This window comes from Aethalodelphis obliquidens, unplaced genomic scaffold, assembly GCF_003676395.1.
Source record: "Aethalodelphis obliquidens isolate GAN/ISIS:26980383/991018 unplaced genomic scaffold, ASM367639v1 scaffold9, whole genome shotgun sequence".
NCBI lineage: Eukaryota > Metazoa > Chordata > Mammalia > Artiodactyla > Delphinidae > Aethalodelphis > Aethalodelphis obliquidens.
This window is the reverse complement of record NW_020837953.1, coordinates 8,668,275-8,690,141: the sequence shown is the minus strand read 5'-3', so window position 1 is coordinate 8,690,141 and position 21,867 is coordinate 8,668,275. Positions and strand designations below refer to the sequence as shown.

At 52.7% G+C, this 21,867-nt stretch overlaps 1 protein-coding gene across 1 annotated transcript in view; it reads right to left on the bottom strand.

Moving 5' to 3' along the window:
- Positions 1-145: 145 nt before the first annotated feature.
- The window catches only part of LOC113621563 (excitatory amino acid transporter 5-like), a 33,428-nt gene continuing 11,706 nt past the window's right edge, over positions 146-21,867 (bottom strand). Inside the window, exons 3-5 of the mRNA XM_027108507.1 lie at positions 7,222-7,437; positions 2,383-2,386; positions 146-1,385 (exon numbers count right to left, since the gene is read on the bottom strand). Of these exons, the coding sequence (XP_026964308.1) occupies positions 1,329-1,385; positions 2,383-2,386; positions 7,222-7,437 (277 nt within the window). The 3' untranslated portion in view covers positions 146-1,328. The remainder of the gene's footprint in view (positions 1,386-2,382; positions 2,387-7,221; positions 7,438-21,867) is intronic.

Here is a 21,867-nt window from a genome sequence, read left to right as displayed (position 1 = left end):
AGCCCGTGCTCCACTACAAGAGAAGCTACCACAATGAGAAGCCCGCGCACCACAACGAAGAGTAGCCCCCGCTCGCCGCAACCAAAGAAAGCCCGCGCACAGCAATGAAGGCCCAACGCAGCCAAAAAAAACCCTCATTAAAAAAAAATGTTCGGCTTCACTGAAAAAGACATTTTCACCTATCAAACTGTCAAAGAAATTTTCAAATGACAGTACCCACTGCTGAGGATGTTTGGTGACTCCCTCACGTGGTTCTGGCAGCAAACTTTGTGTAAAGCAATTTGCAGTTCACAGCGAGGGTCTTTGCCTTTATAATCTGCTTTAGGAACCTAACTTAAATCAGAGATGCTAACAAGGAGTTTTGCTCCTGTGCTGGCACTTCCTTGAACAGGCCGTGCGCCTCGTGTGCACGTTCCTCCTCTACCTGGACCCTCCGTCCCGCTCACTCTTGCTCTCGGCAAGTCTCTCCTTTTGCGAGACTCAGCTCACACATGCATGGAGTTATACACATGAGTATGAGTGTGCGTTCTTTCTTAACTTTACACCCTGGCAGCCACTGTTGGGAAGCAGAGACTATAATTTTTTTCACTGTTGCTAAAATACAGGTTCAGGGTTAGCATATGGCAGGAGAAAGAGGGCTTGGAATGAGCTACCATGGCAGAAAACTGGTAGAGAATGGTCTTGGCTTTCCCCACTGATTTCAGCTTTGTCACAAGGGAGAGAAGAAGCAGGGTCGGGAGCTGAGATCACAGAAGCTCACATGAGGCTGTATTTTGATGAGTGGTAAGCAGATTTCTGCCACCAGAATAACAGCTGCCTGCAAGGGCTCTGGACAGCAAACAGAGCCAAAGTCACGCCAGGCACACAGCCTGCCGGAGCGCATGACCTACCAGCCCTGGGCGCTCCTGACCAGAATGGAGGAGGCCCACACTGCATCACGTGGTAACAGCTTGAAGATGTCTCCTGGGTACACTTCCAGTAGGTTCGAGTGACAAAGTGGTTAGAGGGAAGGCTGCTTTAGCATGAGCAGAAACCAAGGGCGTTCAAAAGGCCGTATGTAAGAAACCGAATGGAACTTATACCTCATACATACATCTCTCTACAACTTCCTTTAAAATGACAATAATTTAAATTATGTGCTGCAGCACGGTTGACTAGTTGTCTGCCCAGTCTCCATGCTGTCTCCTTACTCACTAACAGAAACCCAGGCATGTTACAGGGACCAAGAAGGCCCTGACATCAAGCCCTGTTTCCCAGCCTCTCTTGCCAAAGGGGTGGCCAATGTGATGTAAGTGGGAGTCATTGGGTGGCATTTCCTGGAAAAAGCTTTAAAAGATGCCCATGCAGCCAGGACCCTTTGGTCCTTTCCTCCAGCTCTTTTCTTTCTGCCCGGAACATGGACATAATCGCTGGAGCTTCAGCAACCTTACTGAACCATGAGACACACTGATGATAAAAACCAAGCGCTTAATAAGTCCAGCAAAGCACCAAGGTGGAGGGAGCACGGACTCCTGATGACCACGAGCTGCCACCTCTGGTCTGCTTATTTTGGGGAGAAAGTGCAGGCCTTTACCTTACTTGAGCCTCTGCTGCTTCAGGTTTCTGTTAAGTAGCAGCCCAAAGCATTTCCTAATACATGTGGTCATACTAATTCTCAATGAACTTACCCTCAGATTTTAATAAAGAAGTATACCTTCGATTATTAAATGAAAAAATATGCACCATTTTCTTTTGGCTTTGAAGACCCATGGGAAGCCTTCCTGTGTGCCCCATGAGGCCTGTGTTCCCGGTGGTGGTTACGTAAAATACAGACATAATGTGCCTGGGAGACATTGGCAGCCAAGCCCATCAAGTATACACACACTCTGCCCTGGGCCTCCCCACACATCTCTTGGGGCAAGGCCACAGTCCACCTCACTTACTATTTGTAAGTTCCCACTGTGACGTTTCCAAACTCACCCCCATCCCCAATCCAAGCTCTAAAGGTGGGAATTATTCCTTTCCAAGCACAGCTCCCAAGAGCTTCATCCAATCCCTGAGCGGGTAACTGGGAGCTATAAATAGACCCAAGTCATTACTTAATCTCTCTGGTGTTTTTGAAAGATTGGAAAACAAAGAAGGGGCCCAGCTCTGACTGGTGTTCTGCTTGGGTTTGTTCTGTGAGGCTGCTCTGTGAGCAGACGTCAGTTTTCTGGAACCCCTGCTTGGAGCCCTGGGAAATGAACTCATGCCTTGGAGAGTCATCCAGGGACATGGCCTATCGTGTTCCTCAGGACCATCTTTGAGAGACGGACGCGTATCTTCCCTCCCTGAAGGATGCAGTGGGCCTTATTTTGCTGTTCGGTTGGACCCCTCATCTTTCTGACTTTTCCTTAGGCACACCTGCCTCCATTTCCCAGTTCCCTGCCCTGGTCCTCTGTGTTCTTGGTTGGTAGGCAACTGCTCTGGGCCAGAGCAAGGGTGATGGGGCCGCTGGTACCCTCATCGCTGGTGTCCTCATTTTCTGCACGGCCTCTCAGAATGTCAGAGCTAGAAAGGGTTGCAGAGAGTAGCTGTCCAGGGCACTCTTCTGGTCTGTCTGTCCTAAGGTGGCTGTCAGCTGGATGCAGGGACCTGCATTTCCCCCCTCTCCCTCCCCACCGGCTCTCAGCACAATGTCTTTGCCCTGAGCAGTTACTTAATAAAAGTGGGCAGAATGGAACGAAAGTGACTGCACCCGCTCCCAGGGTGTCCCCATGCCTCCAGGCACATCCTGCCCACTCCACGCTACCCTGCTCCAATCCATCCTTCCCAAACTCACCTCCGGCCTCCCCCTTCTCGAGTGGAAGAGCCACCCCCTCACCTGGGATCAAGGTCTGCAAGGTTGAGCTCTGCACCGTCCTTCCAACCTCGTCCCGGAACCAACCCACCTCCAGAACCTTCTGCTCGTGCCCAGAAGCCTCCTCACTGGCCTCTAGGCCTTTGTGTTTCGGAACCACAGAGCTAGAAGGGATCTTGAAACCGACGGGGGAAACAGGCCACGGGAGGGGGCTGGTCTGCCTGCAGCCACACAGCGACCACACAGAGGTGAGACGAGCTTCCCTGCAGGAAGCATGTGATCTCCCCTGCAGCTCTGCTCTCTGACTAAGAAATGGTGTCAGCGATGTCCAACCACCCAGCTTTGCAAAACAACTTGCTCAGGGTTGAGAGCGACTGGGGGAAAAACCTCAAACCAGAAGGATAGATTTTCACCACGTGAAAAGCAACTGAGAGCAGGAACTCCTCCTGGAACATTTGACTCTGACATGTGGGTCGGATCCAGAGCCCTCAGCCCCCAAGCAGGGGAGGCCATTGGGGAGGGCGGGGCTCCCCAAGCGCCAACAATCCTTCCACCACAAGGAAAGGCTGTTTCAAATCATAGGATCCAAGAAATGATGAATCATAGTCACCAAATCTCAGAAATAGTGCGTCTTAGACATGAAGCTTCTCAAAATTCCTCCTCCCTTGGCTTCCAGGCTGTCGGCTTTCCTGGTTCTCCTCCTGCTCCAGCAGCTGGACACAGCCCTCCAGTGCGGCTGGGGCTCAACCTGGCCTCGCGCCTCGTGTGCTCAGCCACTCTCCCTGTGCTGGTGCTTCTTCCTGCAGCTTCAAACCCTGCGGCTTCACTGATGCCCCTGCATCCCACGTATGCAATCAGCAAACACTCAGCACCTCTGCCGTGCTGTTGCTGTTCTAGGCTCCGGAATACAGTGGGGTGATTTTTTATTTTTTTGCGGTATGCGGGCCTCTCACTGCTGTGGCCTCTCCCGTTGCGGAGCACAGGCTCCGGACGCGCAGGATCAGCAGCCATGGCTCACGGGCCCAGCCGCTCCGCGGCATGTGGGATCTTCCCAGACTGGGGCACGAACCCACATCCCCTGCATTGGCAGGTGGACTCTCAACCACTGCGCCACCAGGGAAGCCCATAGTGGGGTGATTTTTAACTGGCCCTCCCAGAGCATATTTTATTCCAGTGGGGGAGACAGAGAAAGAAATACAGAAATACACAGAGAGGGTAGGGTCAGGTAGTAATCCAAGCTATGAGGAGAGAGGCTGACGGGAGGCCCCTCTGAAGAGGTGACACGGCAGCGGTGTCAATGGAGGGAGGGAAGGGCCATCCAGGCAGAGGCAGCGAGGAAGACCAAGCTCCCAGACGGGACCCTAAGCACGTTTGGAGGTGTGCACAGAGGCCAGCAGGCTGGAGTGACGGGAGGGAGAGTTGGAGCAAAGGTCAGAGGCCAACCTGTGCATGGTGGGGGGATCATGACGGGCCTGTAGGCCATAGTGAGCATTGTGGATTTTGTCGACCTGTGACAGGTTGCGGGCAGGTTTTTAAAGGATCCCTCTGGCTGTTGTGCTGAGAACAGGCTGTAGGGAAACAGAGAGAAAGCAGGTGACCATACAGGACCCTCGAGTGAGAGGCGATGGTGGTCTGTGCGATGGTGGGAGTGGCAGAGGGAGACAGAAGGGGCAAGGTTTAAGATATCATTTTGAAGGTAGAGCTGACAGAATTTGCTGACAAACAATGCAGGATATGAGAGAATAAGAGAGGCATCCGACCAAGATGGGCAGGACTGAGGAAAGGACAGATCTATGGGGAAAATCCAGAGTGTAGCTTTGGATGTGCTAATTTCGAGATGCCTTTAGACAAGTGTATGTAAGAATCTGGAGTGCCGGTGAGAGGTTTCCACTGGAAACAAAACTCAGCAGCGTCAGTGTACAGAAGGTGTACAGCGTCACGGTATTAGATGAGATCACCAGGCAAGTAAGTGTAGATACAACAGACCTTGCCTGGGTCTCTCTGGCTCTTGACCCTGTGGGTGAGAACCACACAACAGGAACAAAACTGCAGGTATTTTTGTGATCTTTGGTTCATCACACATCTCAAAGGATAAACAGAACCTGGAGAATGGAGAAAATGGAGGGAGTGGTAGCTTGATTGCACTGAAGGCCCTCATTCGTGGATGCCTTTGCCTTGTCACATTGCCAACCCTTCCCACCCTGAGTCTGGGCGTGGCCACATGGCTTGCTTTGGCCAATAGGATGTTAGCAGACTTGACAAAAGCAGAGACTTGGAAAAATACTTGTATGTTTCTCTCTGCCTCTCTTGTTCTTCTTCCTTCCTCGTAAGAACATGCTGGCTCTCTCTTGGAACCCTCTCACCACCATGAAATAAATACAGGCTGGTCTACGGGAAGATGAGGGGCCACGTGGAGCCCAGCTGGATTATCTCAGCCAAGATCACCCTGGAGTAGCTGTTCCCAGCAGCCAGCTGCCTGCAGACACATGAGCAAGCTCAGCTAAGCCCAGTCCGAGTCAGCAGAAACCTCCAGCTGAGCTGTAGACTTATGGTTGTTGTCTTGAGGCACTAGGTCTTCAGATGGTTTGTCACACGGCAACAGCTAACTGATGCAGAGGGTGAGGGTTTTTCAAGAGAAAGGGAAAGGGAGAGAGAGAGGTTGTATGCTGAGGACGAGAGGCGTGCTTCTCCCTAACTTTAAGCCAAGAGACCTTGGTGGTGTCCCCTAAGATCTGAGGTATGTAGGGGCTGGTGCCTGACTCACGTCCGAAGGCCTTGGGAAAGGGCTGCGTTTCCAGCAAGGATGTGTGTGTTTTTCACGGGCCAGTGCGGACCTTGCAGAAGGGACACTGCCTTGCAGAAGGGACACTGCCCTGGACATCACCAGGGCAGGGGGCGGGGAGGCGTCCCCAGCAGAGGAGCTGACCAGAGGTCAGGCCTGAGGAGGGTACTGTGAGCAGCCAGATGGCGCAGGGAGCGCCTGAGTCAAGGGAATAACAGGTGAGAGACACCAGTGATAGGAGGGGCCCCAAAGAGCCCGCAAAAGCTCTGCTGAAGGAAAACAACCGGGGAGCAGCTACCCCGGCTCACCCCACTACCAGAAAGGAGGACCTTCCTAGCTCACTCCCTCTCCCTCTTCACTGCGCCACCCCCGGGGCTAGCAGCAGGGGAGTAGGTGCAGCAAGAAAGAGAGCAAAACCTGCTAGGACCTTCTTCCCACGCCAGCTTTCCACGTCTGAATCAGATGCAAAAGGCTAGGACAGGATTCGCTTTAAACTGGATGAGTCTGGAGTTTTACTGTTAGACTGGACTGGGTTTCTTATATCTGAAATTGGTGAGAAAATGGGAGGGACCAGAGGAGCCCCCAGAGCACGTTTACTGGGGCACCCTATTGAGCCCAATAAACTGTTCCCAATGTGGTGCTTCCCCGAGCTCTGTCCCAGCCCTGCTGTCCTCACCCACACTGTCCTGGGAGACCCCTCTGCCATCAGGGCCTCCCTAACACCTCTACCTGCTGCTCTCCCAACCTCCATATCCTGCTCAGACTTCCCCACAGGATTCAGATCCACCAGCCAACCATCAGCTGACGCCTCCCTCAGGAGGTCCGCGCCTGCTCCAGCACTGTCCTCTGGCCCTGTGACCACACTGCTGTCCACTCAGGTGCTCAGGCCAGAGACCTTCATGCATCAGACTCCCACCGCCTCCACCCTTCCCCCCTTCTCACCGTCTCTTGCAGACTGATTTTACCTCCTGAGCAGCCTTCAGTCTTCCCTCTTCCCCCAGGCCCATGGCTGCCAGCCTGGCCCAGTCCCTGCCTCTGTCTTCCCCGCCTGCCATGCGCCCCACCTCCAGTCCACCAGCACTCTGGCGGACAGAGGGAGCCTTCTGAGTTGGAACATGCTACTCCTAGGTTTAAAACCCATTTCGGGGAGCGTTTAGGATAAAATGCAACTTGGGGCCTGATTCCCAATGCTCTTCATGGTCTGGCCCCAACCGACTTCTCCAGCAATGACTGTCCACTCCCCGCTCACATCTCAAGCTCCAGTCACACTGAATGGGCCATAACTTCTCCCCATAATACTACCTCCCAGCTCAGGACCTTTGCACAGCTGTTGCCTTTTCGGGAATGCCCTTCCTGTGTGCCCTGTGCCCTCCCACTCATCCCATCTTGATGGGGGTGGACAGTTCAGTGTGAGCCCAGCAGGAGGCACGGGGGCTGAGGGGGCAGAGTGGCCTCTGTGGCTGCCCCCCTTGTTACCATTAGTGATCAAGGGCAGACCCCGAGCACCTCATCCCCACACCCTCTTCTGCCCCATGGGTGACATGCGGGGCTGGGCCTGTGAGGTCAGCAGCCCCAGCCCAGGCATGGCGTTCCCAAGCAGGGTGCCGGCGGCAGGAGTTACCGAATGAGGTCCAGCAGGGGGTCTGCTGAGCTCATGATGGGCTTCCCACTATGCTCCGTCGTCTCCTTCTGGGCCGCGCTGCCCGGGTGGATGATGGACACCATGACGATGCCCACGATGACTGCCATGAAGGTGGTCCACAGGTAGTACGCTACAGTGAGGATGCCCAGGCGGCTGGAGGTCTTGGCATCCAGGGAGGCGAGGCCGGACATCAAGCTGGGAGAGCGATAGGGGTCAGCGTCTGTGGGTGGGCAGGCCAGGCACTCAGGTGTACCCACTCTCGCCCCCTCCTGGCTCTGCCTAGCACCCTCACAGCCTTCCAGGGAATGTGCAGGCATGGGGATCCCCCCACTAATCCAGTCCCCGAGGCTCCATCCAGCCTCTCTATTCTCTGCTCTGCTCTCTCCCCCTTGCCCAGTGTCATCAGCTGAGCCCGTTCACACCTCTAGACCTTTCCATGTTTGGTGTCCTCTTAGTACCTCCTTTCACTTGCCCAAATCCTACCCAGCAGGTAAGACCAAGCTCGGTGCCTCCTCTTGGGTGAAATCTTTTAGGAGCCCATTCTGGGGGTCCCACAGCTCCCGGCCTCCTCTGTCATGACCCTGGTTGTCACTGTCACTGTCTGTCTCTCTCATCAGACTGAGGACATGTGAGAAGAGGTCATGTCTCTCTGTGGGCCCCTCGTGCCCAGCGCTCTGTCCTGCCACCAAGCAGGTGGTTACTGCAGGCTTTTGAATGAACTAATGAGTGAGAGTAAATGAGTGAGTTAGAGCCCTGGGCTGGGACTTGGTGACCTGGGTCCTAGTCCCAGTTCTGCCCATTGGCTATGTGACCCAGGCAAGCAAGTCACTCCTCCATCTTTAGGCCTCAGGATCTGCATCTAAAAAATGGGGCCATGGTTAGATTTTTCCTTGAGAGGTGCCACCCTGTGGCCGTCTTGGGTTAGTGCCCCGGCCCAGACTCTCCTCTCGCGAGACTGTATGGAGAGGCTTGTGGGTCTCTCTCCTCTTGGCTCCTCCCCGCTCCCCGCCTGCCCTGACCCTGGCTCTCTGCCCACCAGAGCAAGTCAGCCCTGGAGCTATTTTTCTCATGACTGTTTGGCTGGGGATGGGGTATGGGGGCAGGTGGGGAGCGAGAGATTAGCTAAGGAGATGCTTGCACTTTGCTGCCAAAAGGATTTTTCCCCAAAGCCTTTTCATTCTTTCAGATAAAGGAAGTATTTGTCTGGTTTTAATCATGTAAACAAGAGCAGATAATCTCTCCGCATCCACCTCCTCTTATCATTAGGCTACATCTAGCATCAGGGCTGAGCACTTGCCTCTCCTGCACCCCACGGTGACCGCTGCCTGTGAGCACCCTGCTCTTCCCTGCTTGCTGTAGCAAAGCCTCACTCCCCTTTTAAAATGCAGTTAAAGGGTCCCCTCCTCCAGGAAGCCTTCCCTGACCATCAGGCAGGGGTAAGGCCCCTTCTCTGGGCTCCCATGGCCCCTGTGCTGCCCTCTGTCCCAGCCCCACCTCACTGAACTGTTGACTGTTTACTGGAAGCACCACCAGGGCTGGGCCTGGGTCTGATTCAGTGCTGGGTCCACAGAGCCAGAACCAAACTACACTGCTGGAGTGTAGTTTGCTGAATGAAGGAGTGAATGAATGAATGAATGAGTCAATGTTTACAACCTCCATTCATGCCTGTCTGCCAGGACACCATATGTTAGTGATGGGCTTAGGGTGGGTCTTAGATATAAATCCTGAAGGGCTCATAATGAGATTGTGTGGCCAGGAGAAATGGGGGCCACCCTGCAACACCATCCATGAGAGAGAGCATCCCCAGACAGGGGCCAGCACCTCGGCCCAGGGCCAAACAGGCCTCTGACCATAACAGAATTTCCTCACAGCCAAGTCCAACTACTTCAGGCCACAGGGAAGCCATGGCCCTGAGAAGAGGCCCTGCTCGAGGTCACACAGGACACTAGTGGCCAGCTGGACCGAAACTCATTCCCCAGCTCCAGTCCTGTCCTCCTTCATCCATGTAGTTATTCAGTCCTTTAGCACGTGCCCACTCTGTGCCATGCCCTGTGCCCACAGAAAGAAATCAGAAATCAGTCCCTGACCTCAAGTAACTCCTGGTCTGGCTGCTGCGGGGGGTGGGAAGAAGATGGACATGGACACTCGGGACAGAACAGGACTCAGGTAACCAGGGGTCAAGGTGTTTGCATCAATACCACAAGGGAGGGGACAAGGACGTGCTATCTTTATTCAGAGGAGTGAGGGATCACTTGTAGCTAGGAGGATCAGGAAAGGCTACGTGGAGGAAGGGGCACTGGAAGATGAGGCAGATTTGGAGACGGAGCAGACGTGCCAGGCAGTGGGACACCAGAAGATAACAGGGAGGCTGGAAAGTGTGGGGACACTGTGGTGTTTAATGTGGTCAGAGCTCAGGTCATATGTGAGGCAGAGTGAGATATGGGGCAGAAAAGACGGACTGAGCTCAGGAGTAGGAGTGGCCTTGAGCGCCAGGCCAAGGGGCACACAGGGGAGAATTGGGTAACACACAACACATCTAGCAGAATTTGCTGGATGTCTGAGAAGGGAGAACTAAGAAGTCCTTAGATCTGAGAATATCAAAGTAAACAAAGTATATAGGGAGGGTCACTGAAGTGGTATTTGTAAAGCAAAAAGTGGGACCAACTTCAATCATCAAGGCAGATTAGATTAAAAGTTACAGCATATCCATGCAGTGGGCTTCTAAGCAGCCATCAGAAGTGATGGTGTCGTTGGAAAGATGTTCCTATTTTATGTCAAGTGGAGAAAGCAGAGTACAAGATAGTTTGCAGGGTGCCCTGGAGCTCCTGTGACACAGACCCCTCTCGAGTTTGTGGTCCAGATAAACATAGACATGCCTGAGGGACTGTGCAGGAGAGGGGTGCAGATGAAAATCAGATCTCAGAAAGGGGCAAAGGGCTCCTCAGAAGGCCACTCTGAGGAAGAAGAGGTCTAACGTGGGGGTGGTGCAGCTCAGGGATAGAGCGGATGTGGTAAGGAAGGGAGTGCAGGTTCTAGATATAGCAGGAGTGGACCCCGGACACAGGGGCTCTGGAAGGGAGAGGGCTGATGAATAAAATGGAAAGCATTCCATCACCTGGGACACGAGCAGTTCCGCTGTGGAACGTCGCTCCCGCCCGCAGAATGGAAAGGGGTTTTCTACTGGCTGAAGAGAAAGGAGAGCAGCCGAGGTGGGAGCAGTGGGGGAGGAACTGCTTGACAGTATGACAGAGCAGACCCTCCCTCCCCAGGCTGGTGCCGGCAGTGCCAGGGTGACCGCAGGTGATGGCGGAGGCCGAGCAGAACGGGAGCTAAGTGTGGGGAGGGTCTGGATTCCGCGTGAGATGGCGGCCACTCCCGGAACTCACAGCCACAGGAAAGGATGTTCAAGTGACTTCCTTGACAGCCTGCCATTTGGCTGGAGGGGGCTCCTCGAGGTCTAGACTTTTGGGCTAAGCTGTTAAAGTGGCCTTTCTGAGAACCTACAAGCCGGGGTGGTGTGCTCTGCAGGGAGTGTTAGGTCACATGGACATGCATAGGGGAAAAACCAAAGTTTAACAGTAGCTGTCTTTGGGTGGTAGGATGATGGGCAAGTTTTGTTTTGTTTTTAATGTTTTTCCACATTCTCTATTATTTCGAGAATAAGCATGTCTTGCTTGTATGATGAAAAACACAACCCCTCAAGGGCCAGCAGCCACAGAAACCGTAATTCATCTGGAGCTTAACTGTCCCCAAACACCTGAACATCCACCTCATTTGATCCTTAGCGTTCTGTCAGTGCTGCCCAACAGGATGATAATGTGAGCCACTGTAATGTTAAATTTTCTAGTAGTCACAGTAAAAAAAAAAAAGAAAAAAAGTCAAAAGAAACAGGTGAAGTTCATTTTTGGTAAAATTAACTTTAATAACACTTTATTTAACCCAGTTTACCCAAATTATTATCATTTCACTGTGTAATCAACATAAAAATGCTTAGAAAAATGGCTTCTGGTTTAAATTTTTAATTTAATTAAAAACAAAAAGTTCAGTTGCTCCATTGCACTAGCCACATTTCAAGGGTTCAGTAGTCACTTATGACTAGCGACTGCCTTCTTGGGTTGTGCAGTTTGAGTTACAGATAAGGAAAATAAAGCTCAGGGGGCGGAGCTAACTGGCCAAGCTGCCTAGTTGTGAAGTTAAGACTGGAGTAGGGATTCAGCCCTGTGGGGTTTCCTTTCTCCCACAGTGACTCTCCGTGGTACGACCTGGTTTAACTCCTGTGCAAGAAAAGGCCTTCCGGTTTTGGCTAACCATGATTTTAATGTGATTCAGCCCATGTAATGCCTATTTAGTTCAACGCTCGGAGTTCATGACCTGCCCCATGGCTACAGCCCTCAGATTTGTGGTGGTGAGCTCCCCATCTTTGGAGGTATCCAAATGGAGGCTGGGTGGCCACCTGTTGGAAGGTTAGATCAAGGCTTCCAGGCTGAGTGGGAGATTCCATGAGGATGACTTCAAATGCTCCTTCAGGCTCTGTGATTTACGGTGAGGGGAGAATAGGTAACCTTGCCTCTGCGACTCCCACGATGGCCGGGTGCTCCTGGGAGTCCCCCACATCCTCGAGGGACCTGGCAAAGCGCCTCAGGAAGCCCAGAAATCTAGGACTCCCTCCGAAGCCATCTGGCCACACACCCCGCCCTGCCCCCAGGGCCCGGGATTATGGTTCAAGAGCTTGATGTGACTGGGGAGCCGGCTGGTTCCTGGGCCCAGCCTGTTTCCATCTGGTAACCCCTCCACTTGCAGGGGGCGGGGAATGGAGGGAGAAAAAGGCCACTACTGACCCTCACCTGTTCTCACGCCAACCCCTGAGGTGGGTATGGTGACCCCATATAACACCGGGAGGCACCCACCGCTGCCTGCACACTTCACTGCGGAGGGCGGACAGGCTGCTGAGACTGCTGGGGGCCCCTCGCTGTTTGAAGTCTTGGTGGCTCCCCTTCGCCCTCAGGAACTGTCCACACTCCTCCAAGGCCTTGGGCCACTCTCCTCCTCCTCACTGGCACCTCTCCAGCCGCCCCGTTCTCCCTGCTGCTCCTTGCACCATCTTTGTGCTGGTTGTTCCTTTAGCCTGGTACTCTCCACCCACACCCCCCAAGCCCTCACATACCTGCCCAGCCCAACCAATTTCCACTTGCCCTTTCCAAGGTCAGCTCAGACATCCTTCCTCTGGGAAGTCTTCCCTGATACGGCGATCTCACCTACCTCCCCAGGGCACCCTGTGCTTCCCAGTTTCTTACACGGCACTCTGCCGGCATGCTCAGCCCTGAACCCCCACGGCCCGGCCCAGCTCTGGCGCAGGGCAGGCTGGCGGGACCACATGCTGCGCGAAGCAGTGAACACTGAAGGAACCCAGTCCCCTTGCCCCTGTCCTCCCTGGTTTACTTTCCCATCCTCTCCTGCTGCTGCTACCCATCTCTCTAGTCTCCACGCAGGTACTTCCTCCCTCTGAGGGCCTCCTGAGCCCGCTGACTAGGCCAGGCAGCTCCCGCATGCTCCTGCACGCAGCCCTCACTAGCTGGGAGCCTCGGGCAAGTTCCTCAGCCTCTGTGCGCCTCCGTTTCCACTGGAGGATAGAATGGGGATCATGATGGTTTATTGTGAACGTTGATCTAGGTTTAGAATAGCGCCTGGTACATAGCAAGTATTCAGTATATTCCAGTAATTAGCACTCTTCTGTGATGGCATCATCTGTTCTGTGACCACCTGCCCCAGCAGACTGTGAGCTCCTCCAGGGAAAGGCTGAATCTGGCTCAGTTCTAGGCCCTCAGAGCCCAGGGCCTGGCCTGGCCTGGGTGCAGGTTTGCTGGTGTGTATGTGTGATGTTAAGCCAGGATGGAACCCTAGACTAGTTGTGAAAAGGGGTGACTTCCGAGCTCTGATGACCATGAGTGACCACTGTGGGTTCCCAGAGGAAAAGTCACCTGGACCAGCCTTGGGCCCCTTGCCAGGTTTAGAGAAAGGCCCCTGGCGCTGTGTGTCCGTGTGACATCAAGCAGTTGACACCGGGTCCTCTGAGAACTTCGGGGAATGATTACCACAGGCAGTGTGCTGAGAACCTGAGAGGGTCTCTGGCGGTGTACTTCGGGGCTCTCCCTTCAGCCCTCTCCTTCCTGGTTGTTTTTATCAATGCCTTGGCCAAGGGCACTGACAGCATGTGGATCAGATTGTAGAGGTTGGGAAGCTGGGAGGAATAGCTAATGTGTTGGATGAGGGAGTTGGAACCGAGCAGACCTCAGGCCAGTTCTGACTGACACGATGAAGAAGAACACGGACACATGCAGAGCCATGCTTGGCTTCAACAGCTCGGAGAGCGCAAGCTCTGGGGTGGAGGGGGGGCCTGAGCCGCAGTGGCAGCACGTGGGAGGGGGACTTTGGGGGTTTGTTTGCTGCCAGCTTGGTGAGTCACTGGGGAATAAGGGTGCCAAAGGGGTGGGGGGCCCTCAGCCTGTGGGGCTAGAAGCCCGGAGGGCTTGCTGAGGAGGCCACGGACCTGCCCTGATGTTAAGACCCTCCTGGGAAAGGGACAGGGGAGGGAGGTGTGTGTCCCATAGAGGGCAGCTGGGGTAGGTGGCAGGGGACAGTGAGCACAGCAGAGCAGACCCCGGGAACACTGGGACGGATGCGGAAAGCCACAGGGAAGCAGATCTCAGCTCAGCACCAGGAATAACTTTCTAGCAAACAGAGCTGTCCCGTCCTGGAAGGGACCACCTTGAGAAGTAGTGAACTCCCAGTCACTGGAGGTGTGCAAGCAACTTGCTAAAGTCACACAGTGAGTAGGTAGATTTGAACCTTGGTCTACCAGCGTGACGACATCCATAGTCACGACATCCTGCACTAGGAAGTTAAAGGCAGGAAGGAGCCATATCCTTGGGCTGTGGCTTCGTGTGACCCAGTCAGGGAGGCTCTCCCAAGCTGGTCCCTGGGTGCAGCTGCAGGCAGTCCACCCGACAGACAAGTGGATGGAGGCATCTGGGGGTCCATGGGAGTCTCGTCAGCCCTTCCAAATATTAAGGTCTTTTTCCTTCCCCTGAGCAAATGACAGGCCCAGCAGTTGACAGCAAGTGCTACGTTAGCACCGAATTATGCTTCCCGGCTGTCTCTGCCACAGCCCCACCCTCAAGCCAACTCCTTCTAAGACCTGAGGCAGGAGGCCAGACTCCCACTTGGCTAAGGTCTGGGTCATCTGGTCCCAGCACTCCCTCCCAAGGGCAGAAATTCCTCTACCACTTCTGATTGCACGCCTCAGAGGACAGAGAACTCACTACCTCCACTGTGGGCTAGTTATGCTTATTAGTATGAACTCTGCCTCCAGGAAAGAGAATTTCCACACTGGGCCCAGCCCTGCCCTCTGGAGCCACACAGACCAAACCTCTTTGGTTCCACTTTAGATTCCACGGGATGGAGGCAGGTAGGAAGGTGGGGAGGGAGTGCAGGGCTCAGGGGGTGGGAGAGGGAGGAGGTGGCACAGAGACAGGCATGGGCCTGGGGGGGCGCTGCCACCCTGGCATCCCCAACTGCCTTCTGCAGGTCTCTCCTTCCCAGGCCCCTGGGCATGGGGAGGGGATCGATTGGGAACTCAAAAATAACAAGCTTGGGGCTTCCCAGGTGGCGCAGTGGTTGAGAATCTGACTGCCAATGCAGGGGACACGGGTTCGAGCCCTGGTCCGGGAAGATCCCACATGCCACGGAGCAACTGGGCCCGTGAGCCACAACTACTGAGCCTGCGCGTCTGGAGCCTGTGCTCCGCAACAAGAGAGGCCGCGACAGTGAGAGGCTCACGCACTGCGATGAAGAGTGGCCCCCCGCTCGCCGCAACTAGAGAAAGCCCTCGCACAGAAACGAAGACCCAACACAGCCAAAATAAATAAATAAATGAACAAACTCCTACCCCCAGCATCTAAAAAATAATAATAATAAAATAACAAGCTTGAGCTCAGTCAAAAGCAAACGCTGGAGCAGCCGCGGCTGCAGCCCTCCGAGAGCTCACTTCTGACCATCGACCAGTCTCAACCCCTTTCCACTGGAAAGGCTGCATTCCTGAGTGTAGTAAGGGTCGATCCAGTTCCCAATCCACGTGAGTGGAACCCCTGCCCCTTTCTTTCCCACAAGGCAAAGAATGGCAGGTGGGAGGGAAACAGTGTTCCCACGGGTGACCGTTACTCTGCTCTACGGTCGCAGACTGTTGCTGGGAATGACTTCCCTGGGCTGCCCATCACTGGTTTTTACGACCAGTGCCACTACGCCATGGTTAGGGGCCCTGCTCCAGCGGGAGGGAAAGACCCCACCCAGAGGGAACACAGGTCCCCTGCCTCCCTTCCCTCCTGCATCAGGGCTGCTGGTGTCTACTCCCCAAAGGCCCTGGCTGGGCCTGCCTGCCCCAGGCACTCAAACGAGACCCTCTCCGTGCAGTGTCTCCACAGAGAAGAGTAGCAGCTTTTTCAAAACCTCACCCACCTCCCCAGGCTCAGAGAGGTCCCCAGCACGCCCCACGTTGAACACTTGCTCTGTGTGCTATGCGGTCCCAGAAACGAAGGAGGTGGGTTTGTGGTCCTCAGGTGGGTGGAGAGACCTGCAGGCTGGACAACACGAAACCCTGGGTCATGGCTGGGATCGAGAGAGGCTGGAAGCAGGGTCTAGCCCGGCCTGGGCATCAGGGGTGGGGGCTGCTGACTGGATCCTCGAAGGATGAACGGGAATTCTCTAACTGGAAGGGGGAGAGAGCACGGGAGTCTGTGATGGGTGACAAAATCTGGGAGTTTTTCAGAGTCGCCAGGCTGACGGTCTGATCCCACCCGCAGCCCACAGCTGGGCCATGTTTCCCCTCCTGATGAGTAAGGCGATCAGGTGACTGGGCAAGAGGGCCAAAGAGCGATCCCAGGGCTCCCATCAGAGAGGTCAGCAGAGCTCTGCTAAGAACAGTTGCCCCACGGCTTGCAGGAGCCGTGGCTGCCCATTCCTCCTGCCCTCTCCCACTCACTGTCTATCCTGGGACGCCCCCGGCACGCTGGCTCCCAAACCAGACTCTGACTGCTGCTTGGCCCAGGACCATCTCCAGTAAGCTAGAACGTGGGTGTTTGGGAGTTTTCTGCCAAACTAGAGTTCCTCAGGAAGGGGGAGAAGGGAGTGTTGGGTTTCTTTGGCCAAACGTGACTTCCTGATTCTAAGAAAAATCAGTTTAAAATTCTTACAATACAAAGAAAAGCAATACATACACATGCACACACACACACACAACATACCCATATGTAAGGACCCACACCACACGTTCACATACTAACCCACACATGCCCTTGGATCTCTCTGCTGCGATGTAGAGCTTACAAAACATTCTGCCATGTTCAGCATCAGTGAATCACAAACACATGGATTCAGTTTTGCTTGAATGATGCCTGGTTTAAGAAATTGAAGAATGAGGGGAGAGGAGGGTTTGGCAGAAAGCAAGTGGAGACTTGGAGGCCCCAGCTGGATTCAGATGCTGGTTCGACCCACCCCTGGTTCCTTGCATTGCTCTTGCCTGGAGATGTGTGAAAACAAGGTTCAGTTGACTTCCCAACGTGAGAAGCAAACTCCAGCCTCAGTGGGGAAAAACGCCCCCTGGCCCCAACACACACAGCACCTGCTGGGAATTTCTTTGTAAATCTGCAGATGGCGTTGTGTCCATTCTATGGCCGAGGTGAAGAGTGTGATAAATAACAGAGGCTGAGGTACATCTAGAACCCTGGGGCATAGTGATGCCCCAGCAGGGTATCCAGCAGCATCCCGAGTGTCTAGTAAAAGGAAAAGGGCTTTGCAAACTCTGTTCCAGCCTCTGAGTGGAACAGTCATATGTGATTACAGAGATGAGGGTGTGGCATGGGCATTTTTATATCATGTTGAATGAAAAAAAGAAAAAAGCAGATAGACATACTTTTGCAGAAGTAACAGTAAGGTTTCCTCCAAGAACTTAAAAGAACAGAAAGTTGCCAGTATTCTTTGGGTTAAACCATAAATTAAAAGCAAAAGGGATCAGAGTAGCAACAAGTGGCGTTACAGGGAGAAAATGGGAAAGGAAGGCTCCAAAGTCTTGACTTTCTAATGAAAGAAGGTGTAATTAGCATGGAATCAGTCATCAGTGGAGCAGAGAGAAGAGAGTGGAGAGTGGCAAAGTACTCAGCACCGTTCAAGTACCACCCATGGGAGAGGGGGCCCTAGTTCAAGGACATGACGATGCCGTGGCAGGTCCTAATCATCAGACTACTAGTTCCTATGCCAACGGAACATGAGGCAGAGTTTTCTAAATTTTGTCTGAGGCTTTTGTGTTCAAAGGTAGAGTCAGCAAGTCTCCTTACAGTTGATTTTGTTTTTAGAAGAATTTTTCAAATGGCGAATGCAAGGCAAGAAGGCGCACGTTGTCCAGGGGAAGGGAGAGATTTGCGGTTTGATGGAAGTACCCCTCCTTGAGACCTTAAGATTTGTAGAGTGATGGAAAGGGGCACCAATTTGCATGAGAGGCTCAGGAGCCTTCCGAGAAAAAAGAGACTAAGACCCCCAACCCCTGCTCCTTGCAATTTGAAGTTAGAATCAGGGTATACTAGAGTGCCCATGATCAAGGTCTGTCAGCACTAAAGGTCTCCAGGGCTAACCCACCAGGATGGAAAATGGACTCAGGGATCAACCCCAGGGAGCTAAGCTCAGGGCATGACTGAGGTTGCTTTAAGGAACAACAATTGAGCTCTTTGGTATGATCTAAGGGCCAGAGCAGAGCATCCCTGTGGCTTGAGCAGGGACGTGTTACTGCAAGGGGCCATGTTCAGGCTTGAACCAAACCATGCAAGACCTGTGTTCAACAGTGACACCATAAGGAAGGAACCAGAGCAACAGGGCTAGTGGCGAGATCAGATGTTCCAGTTCTCTCTTTACCTACTTATAAGCTGATCTTGGCCAATGGATGCAGGCCTCAAGAGGAAGACACTGGGCTTCCTCTTGAAGAGGAAGAAGGAGGAGGAGAAGAAGAACCATATTCGGCACATTCAGTTCTCAAGTCAGTATATAAAGCAAAAACCACTCATAATTAAATTTGCCCTTGAAGATCCCTTAAGCTGTTCGTTAAGTTCAGGAGGTATAAAATTGCATTCAAGACAGGTTTCCTCCCAGTTTTGGAATGGGTTGCTGTTTCTTAAGGTGAACACCAGCTGAAGCAGTCAGCATACACTTAGCAGCCATGATGTAAAAAGGAAACCAAACCACCCTCTCTTCATGGCCTAGAATCACAATAACGTTGTGATTGGAATCACAATAACGTTGTGATTGGAACTGAGACTGGCTTAGAGTGAGGTAGACCCAGCCCTCCCATAGTACACTCACCCTGGACATAGCTCTTCAAATGGGGGAAGCCACTTGTCTCCTTTAAATGATTTCCTCTCTTTTTCATAGCATATGTAATTGAATTCACTAAGTTTAAATGCACATACGATGGAACTCCACCACCTTGGGCCCCAGAAACTAACTGAAAATGGCAAACCTGGACTCATACTGGTTGTACCATTAAGTAATTAAATTGTCCTGCCAGTAAACAGATTTAACCAGCGGGGTCCCCAGGTGATGAGCCTATAGGGGGAAATGCTCTGGCCAGAGGCTGTGTGCATCCGTCCTCCTCGGCAGCTGTATTTATCTCTGTGGATGAATCAATTGGCATTTGGTTTATTTGGTTGCCTCTTGTCAGCATCAGAGGACAGCCCTGACCAGCTCAGGGACTCGGATGAGGTTGAGCTTCTGAACCAGTCAGCCAAGGACCACACCCTGGGCCTAGTGAATTCACTGCTAAGAATGACAAGAACAAACATTTACAGGAAGAACAGTGGCAGCATTAGGGCTGTGGAATGATGGGATTTTTGTTGTTGTTATCCACAATGTTTGTAATTTGCTTATATAACTTTTTAAAGTACCAACCTTTTTAAAAAGACAACTCCTAATCATCCTCCAGGGGTCATTTCAAATGAAGGTCGTAAAACTTCCCTGAATTCTGCCTCAACTTTCCTTCCACTGCTCTTTTTTTTTTTTTGCGGTACGCGGGCCTCTCACTGTTGTGGCCTCTCCCGTTGTGGAGCACAGGCTCCGGATGTGCAGGCTCAGCAGCCATGGCTCACGGGCCAAGCCGCTCCACGGCATGTGGGATCTTCCCAGACCAGGGCACGAACCCATGTCCCCTGCATCAGCAGGTGGACTCCCAACCACTGCGCCACCAGGGAAGCCCTCCACTGCTCTTTATTTATTTAATAAGCAGCTCTTAGTCACTTACTATGTACCAGACCCTTGATGTCCCTGAGAAAGCAGTGAATTCAAATTCTTCAGGATTCTTTTTATGGTAAGGGGGTTCAGAAGAAATTCCTTGATGAGCCACTTGGACCAGAAGCTGAGCAACGCGTCCACCTATCCCCACTCCAGGAACAGGGCATGAGTGGAGGTGACTTATAAAGACAAGGAAGGCACTATTTTTGGCTGGTCTTGGAAGAAGGGTAGAGAGAAGGAAGGTGTGGAGAGAGAAAAGAGGTGGATACACCCTAAGGTGACCCCCAGTGATCCATGCCTTTCTGTAATCCCCCTCCCTGTGTGGGTGAGATCTGTGACTTCTTCTAATAGAATATGGCAAAGGTGATGGATATTACTCCCATGATTATGTTATATAAGACTCTGCCTTAGAAGACTAGAGAGAGACGATCCTCCTCCTGGCCTTGACAAAGCAAAGAGCCATGTTGGGAACTGCCTTTGGAGATGGTCAGAAGGCAGGGTACTACAGGTAGCCTCTAGGACCCGAGGGTGGACTCCAGTTGATAGCCTTTAAACAAGGACATAATTTCTGCCAAGAGCCTGAATGGGCTTGGAAGTGGATTCTTCTCTGGCTGAGCCTTCAGATGAGAACACAGCCCAGATGACACTTTGATTGCAACCTTGTGAGACTCTGAGCAGAGGATCCAACTAAGCCATGCCTGGGCTTCTGACCCATGGAAATTGGTAGATAGTAAATGGTGTTAAGTCACTAAGTCTGTGGTAATTTGTTACACAGCAATAGATAGCTAATATACAGACAGAGAAGGAAAGAACCAAGAGACGGCTGAAGGGCTTACACTTCTAGATGTGATCCTCACCTGTGATCTTGCTCCCAACTGTTGGTGAAGTTGCAAAATTTAGGAACTGCTTCAAGCAAGGGAAATATACTTGAATGGGAAACTGGCAAAGGCTGTGCCTCATGACTGCTTGTAGGAATGTGAGGGCAGAGAAAATCAAGAGGCAGTAAGAACTAGGAATTCATGGAAAATGAGGAGGCTTTGACGATCATGGCATGGGGAATGGTTCTGGGCAAGGTGACAATGTGCAGTATGGAGACGTGTGGTCTATGCCCCTGCAAAGGCCGCCGTGAACACAGATGTGCAGGACTCAGATGGAGGAGTGCTACATGCACTGTACCTGTATCAATGTTGAGGGAGCACCCAAGCATACCTGAGTCAAGGGAGACTTTCTAGAGGAGGTGACAAGCTGCAGGTGCTAAAGGAGCATGAGGAAGGAAGAGGTCACCCCAAGGGGCTGCCTGCTGAGAGAAGGAACACAGGTAGAGGTTTTCATGAAACATCTCATCTGGGCCTTGGAGAAGACTGGTGATGTATCAGGAGCTATGCTGGGTGCTTCAAGCGCATTATCTTATTTCATTCTCAGAATAACCCTGCGAGGGACGGAGGTGTTCTTCCCATTTTACAGACAAGGTCACTGAGGCTCAGATGCTAAGAGACTTGGTCAAGTTCACACATCTGGTGAGTGACTCGAGACCCTGTTCTTCCCCTGGAACCTCTGCTGCCTGCTCACTCCCTTCATTGTGCCTTACAAAGCCACGACTGGCCAAGGATAGGTGGCCCTCCGCTGGACTGCGTGTGCCTGTCTGAGGAGGCGGTCAGGCTGGGGGCTGGTTTGGAGTGGATTCTAGAGAAAAGAGGCCCACTAGCTGGAAGATGTCAGATTGTGGGAAGAATGACTGAGTTGGGCTCTAACCCAGGCCACAAGCCCCACCTCCCTCCCCCTGGGGCTCCGTTCTCTGGAACAAAGTGGCTCTGTGGCTGTCTCCCTGCCGATGGTGAGACCCTCCAAGGCAGGCACAGGTCTTCTCTCCCCTCGCATCAACCCCACCATTACCTCCCATACTTCTTTACATCTCATCCTCTCTCTTTGCTTTCTATTAGATTTCCGTCTCCTGCAAAAATCTGTTACGCTGACCACCAGGAAGAGGTTAGTGTGAATGACAAGGGGGAAGTGAACTGACCCCCTCCCAGTATCTCACATAAAAACACAGCAGTGCACATGGCTCTTCTCCAGAGATGGGTCATGGCGACTGGTTCTGCCCATTGGCTGGGCCACTTCTTGTTCAGCAGCATGAGTAGCTAGTCCAGATAAGAATGCTAATTTATTTCTATGTCACTACTGTGCAAAAAATGGAGTCTGTACCCATAACGTGGTGTCTGTACCCATAACGTGGTGTCTGTACCCATAACGTGGAGTCTGTACCCATAACGTGGAGTCTGTACCCATAACGTGGTGTCTGTA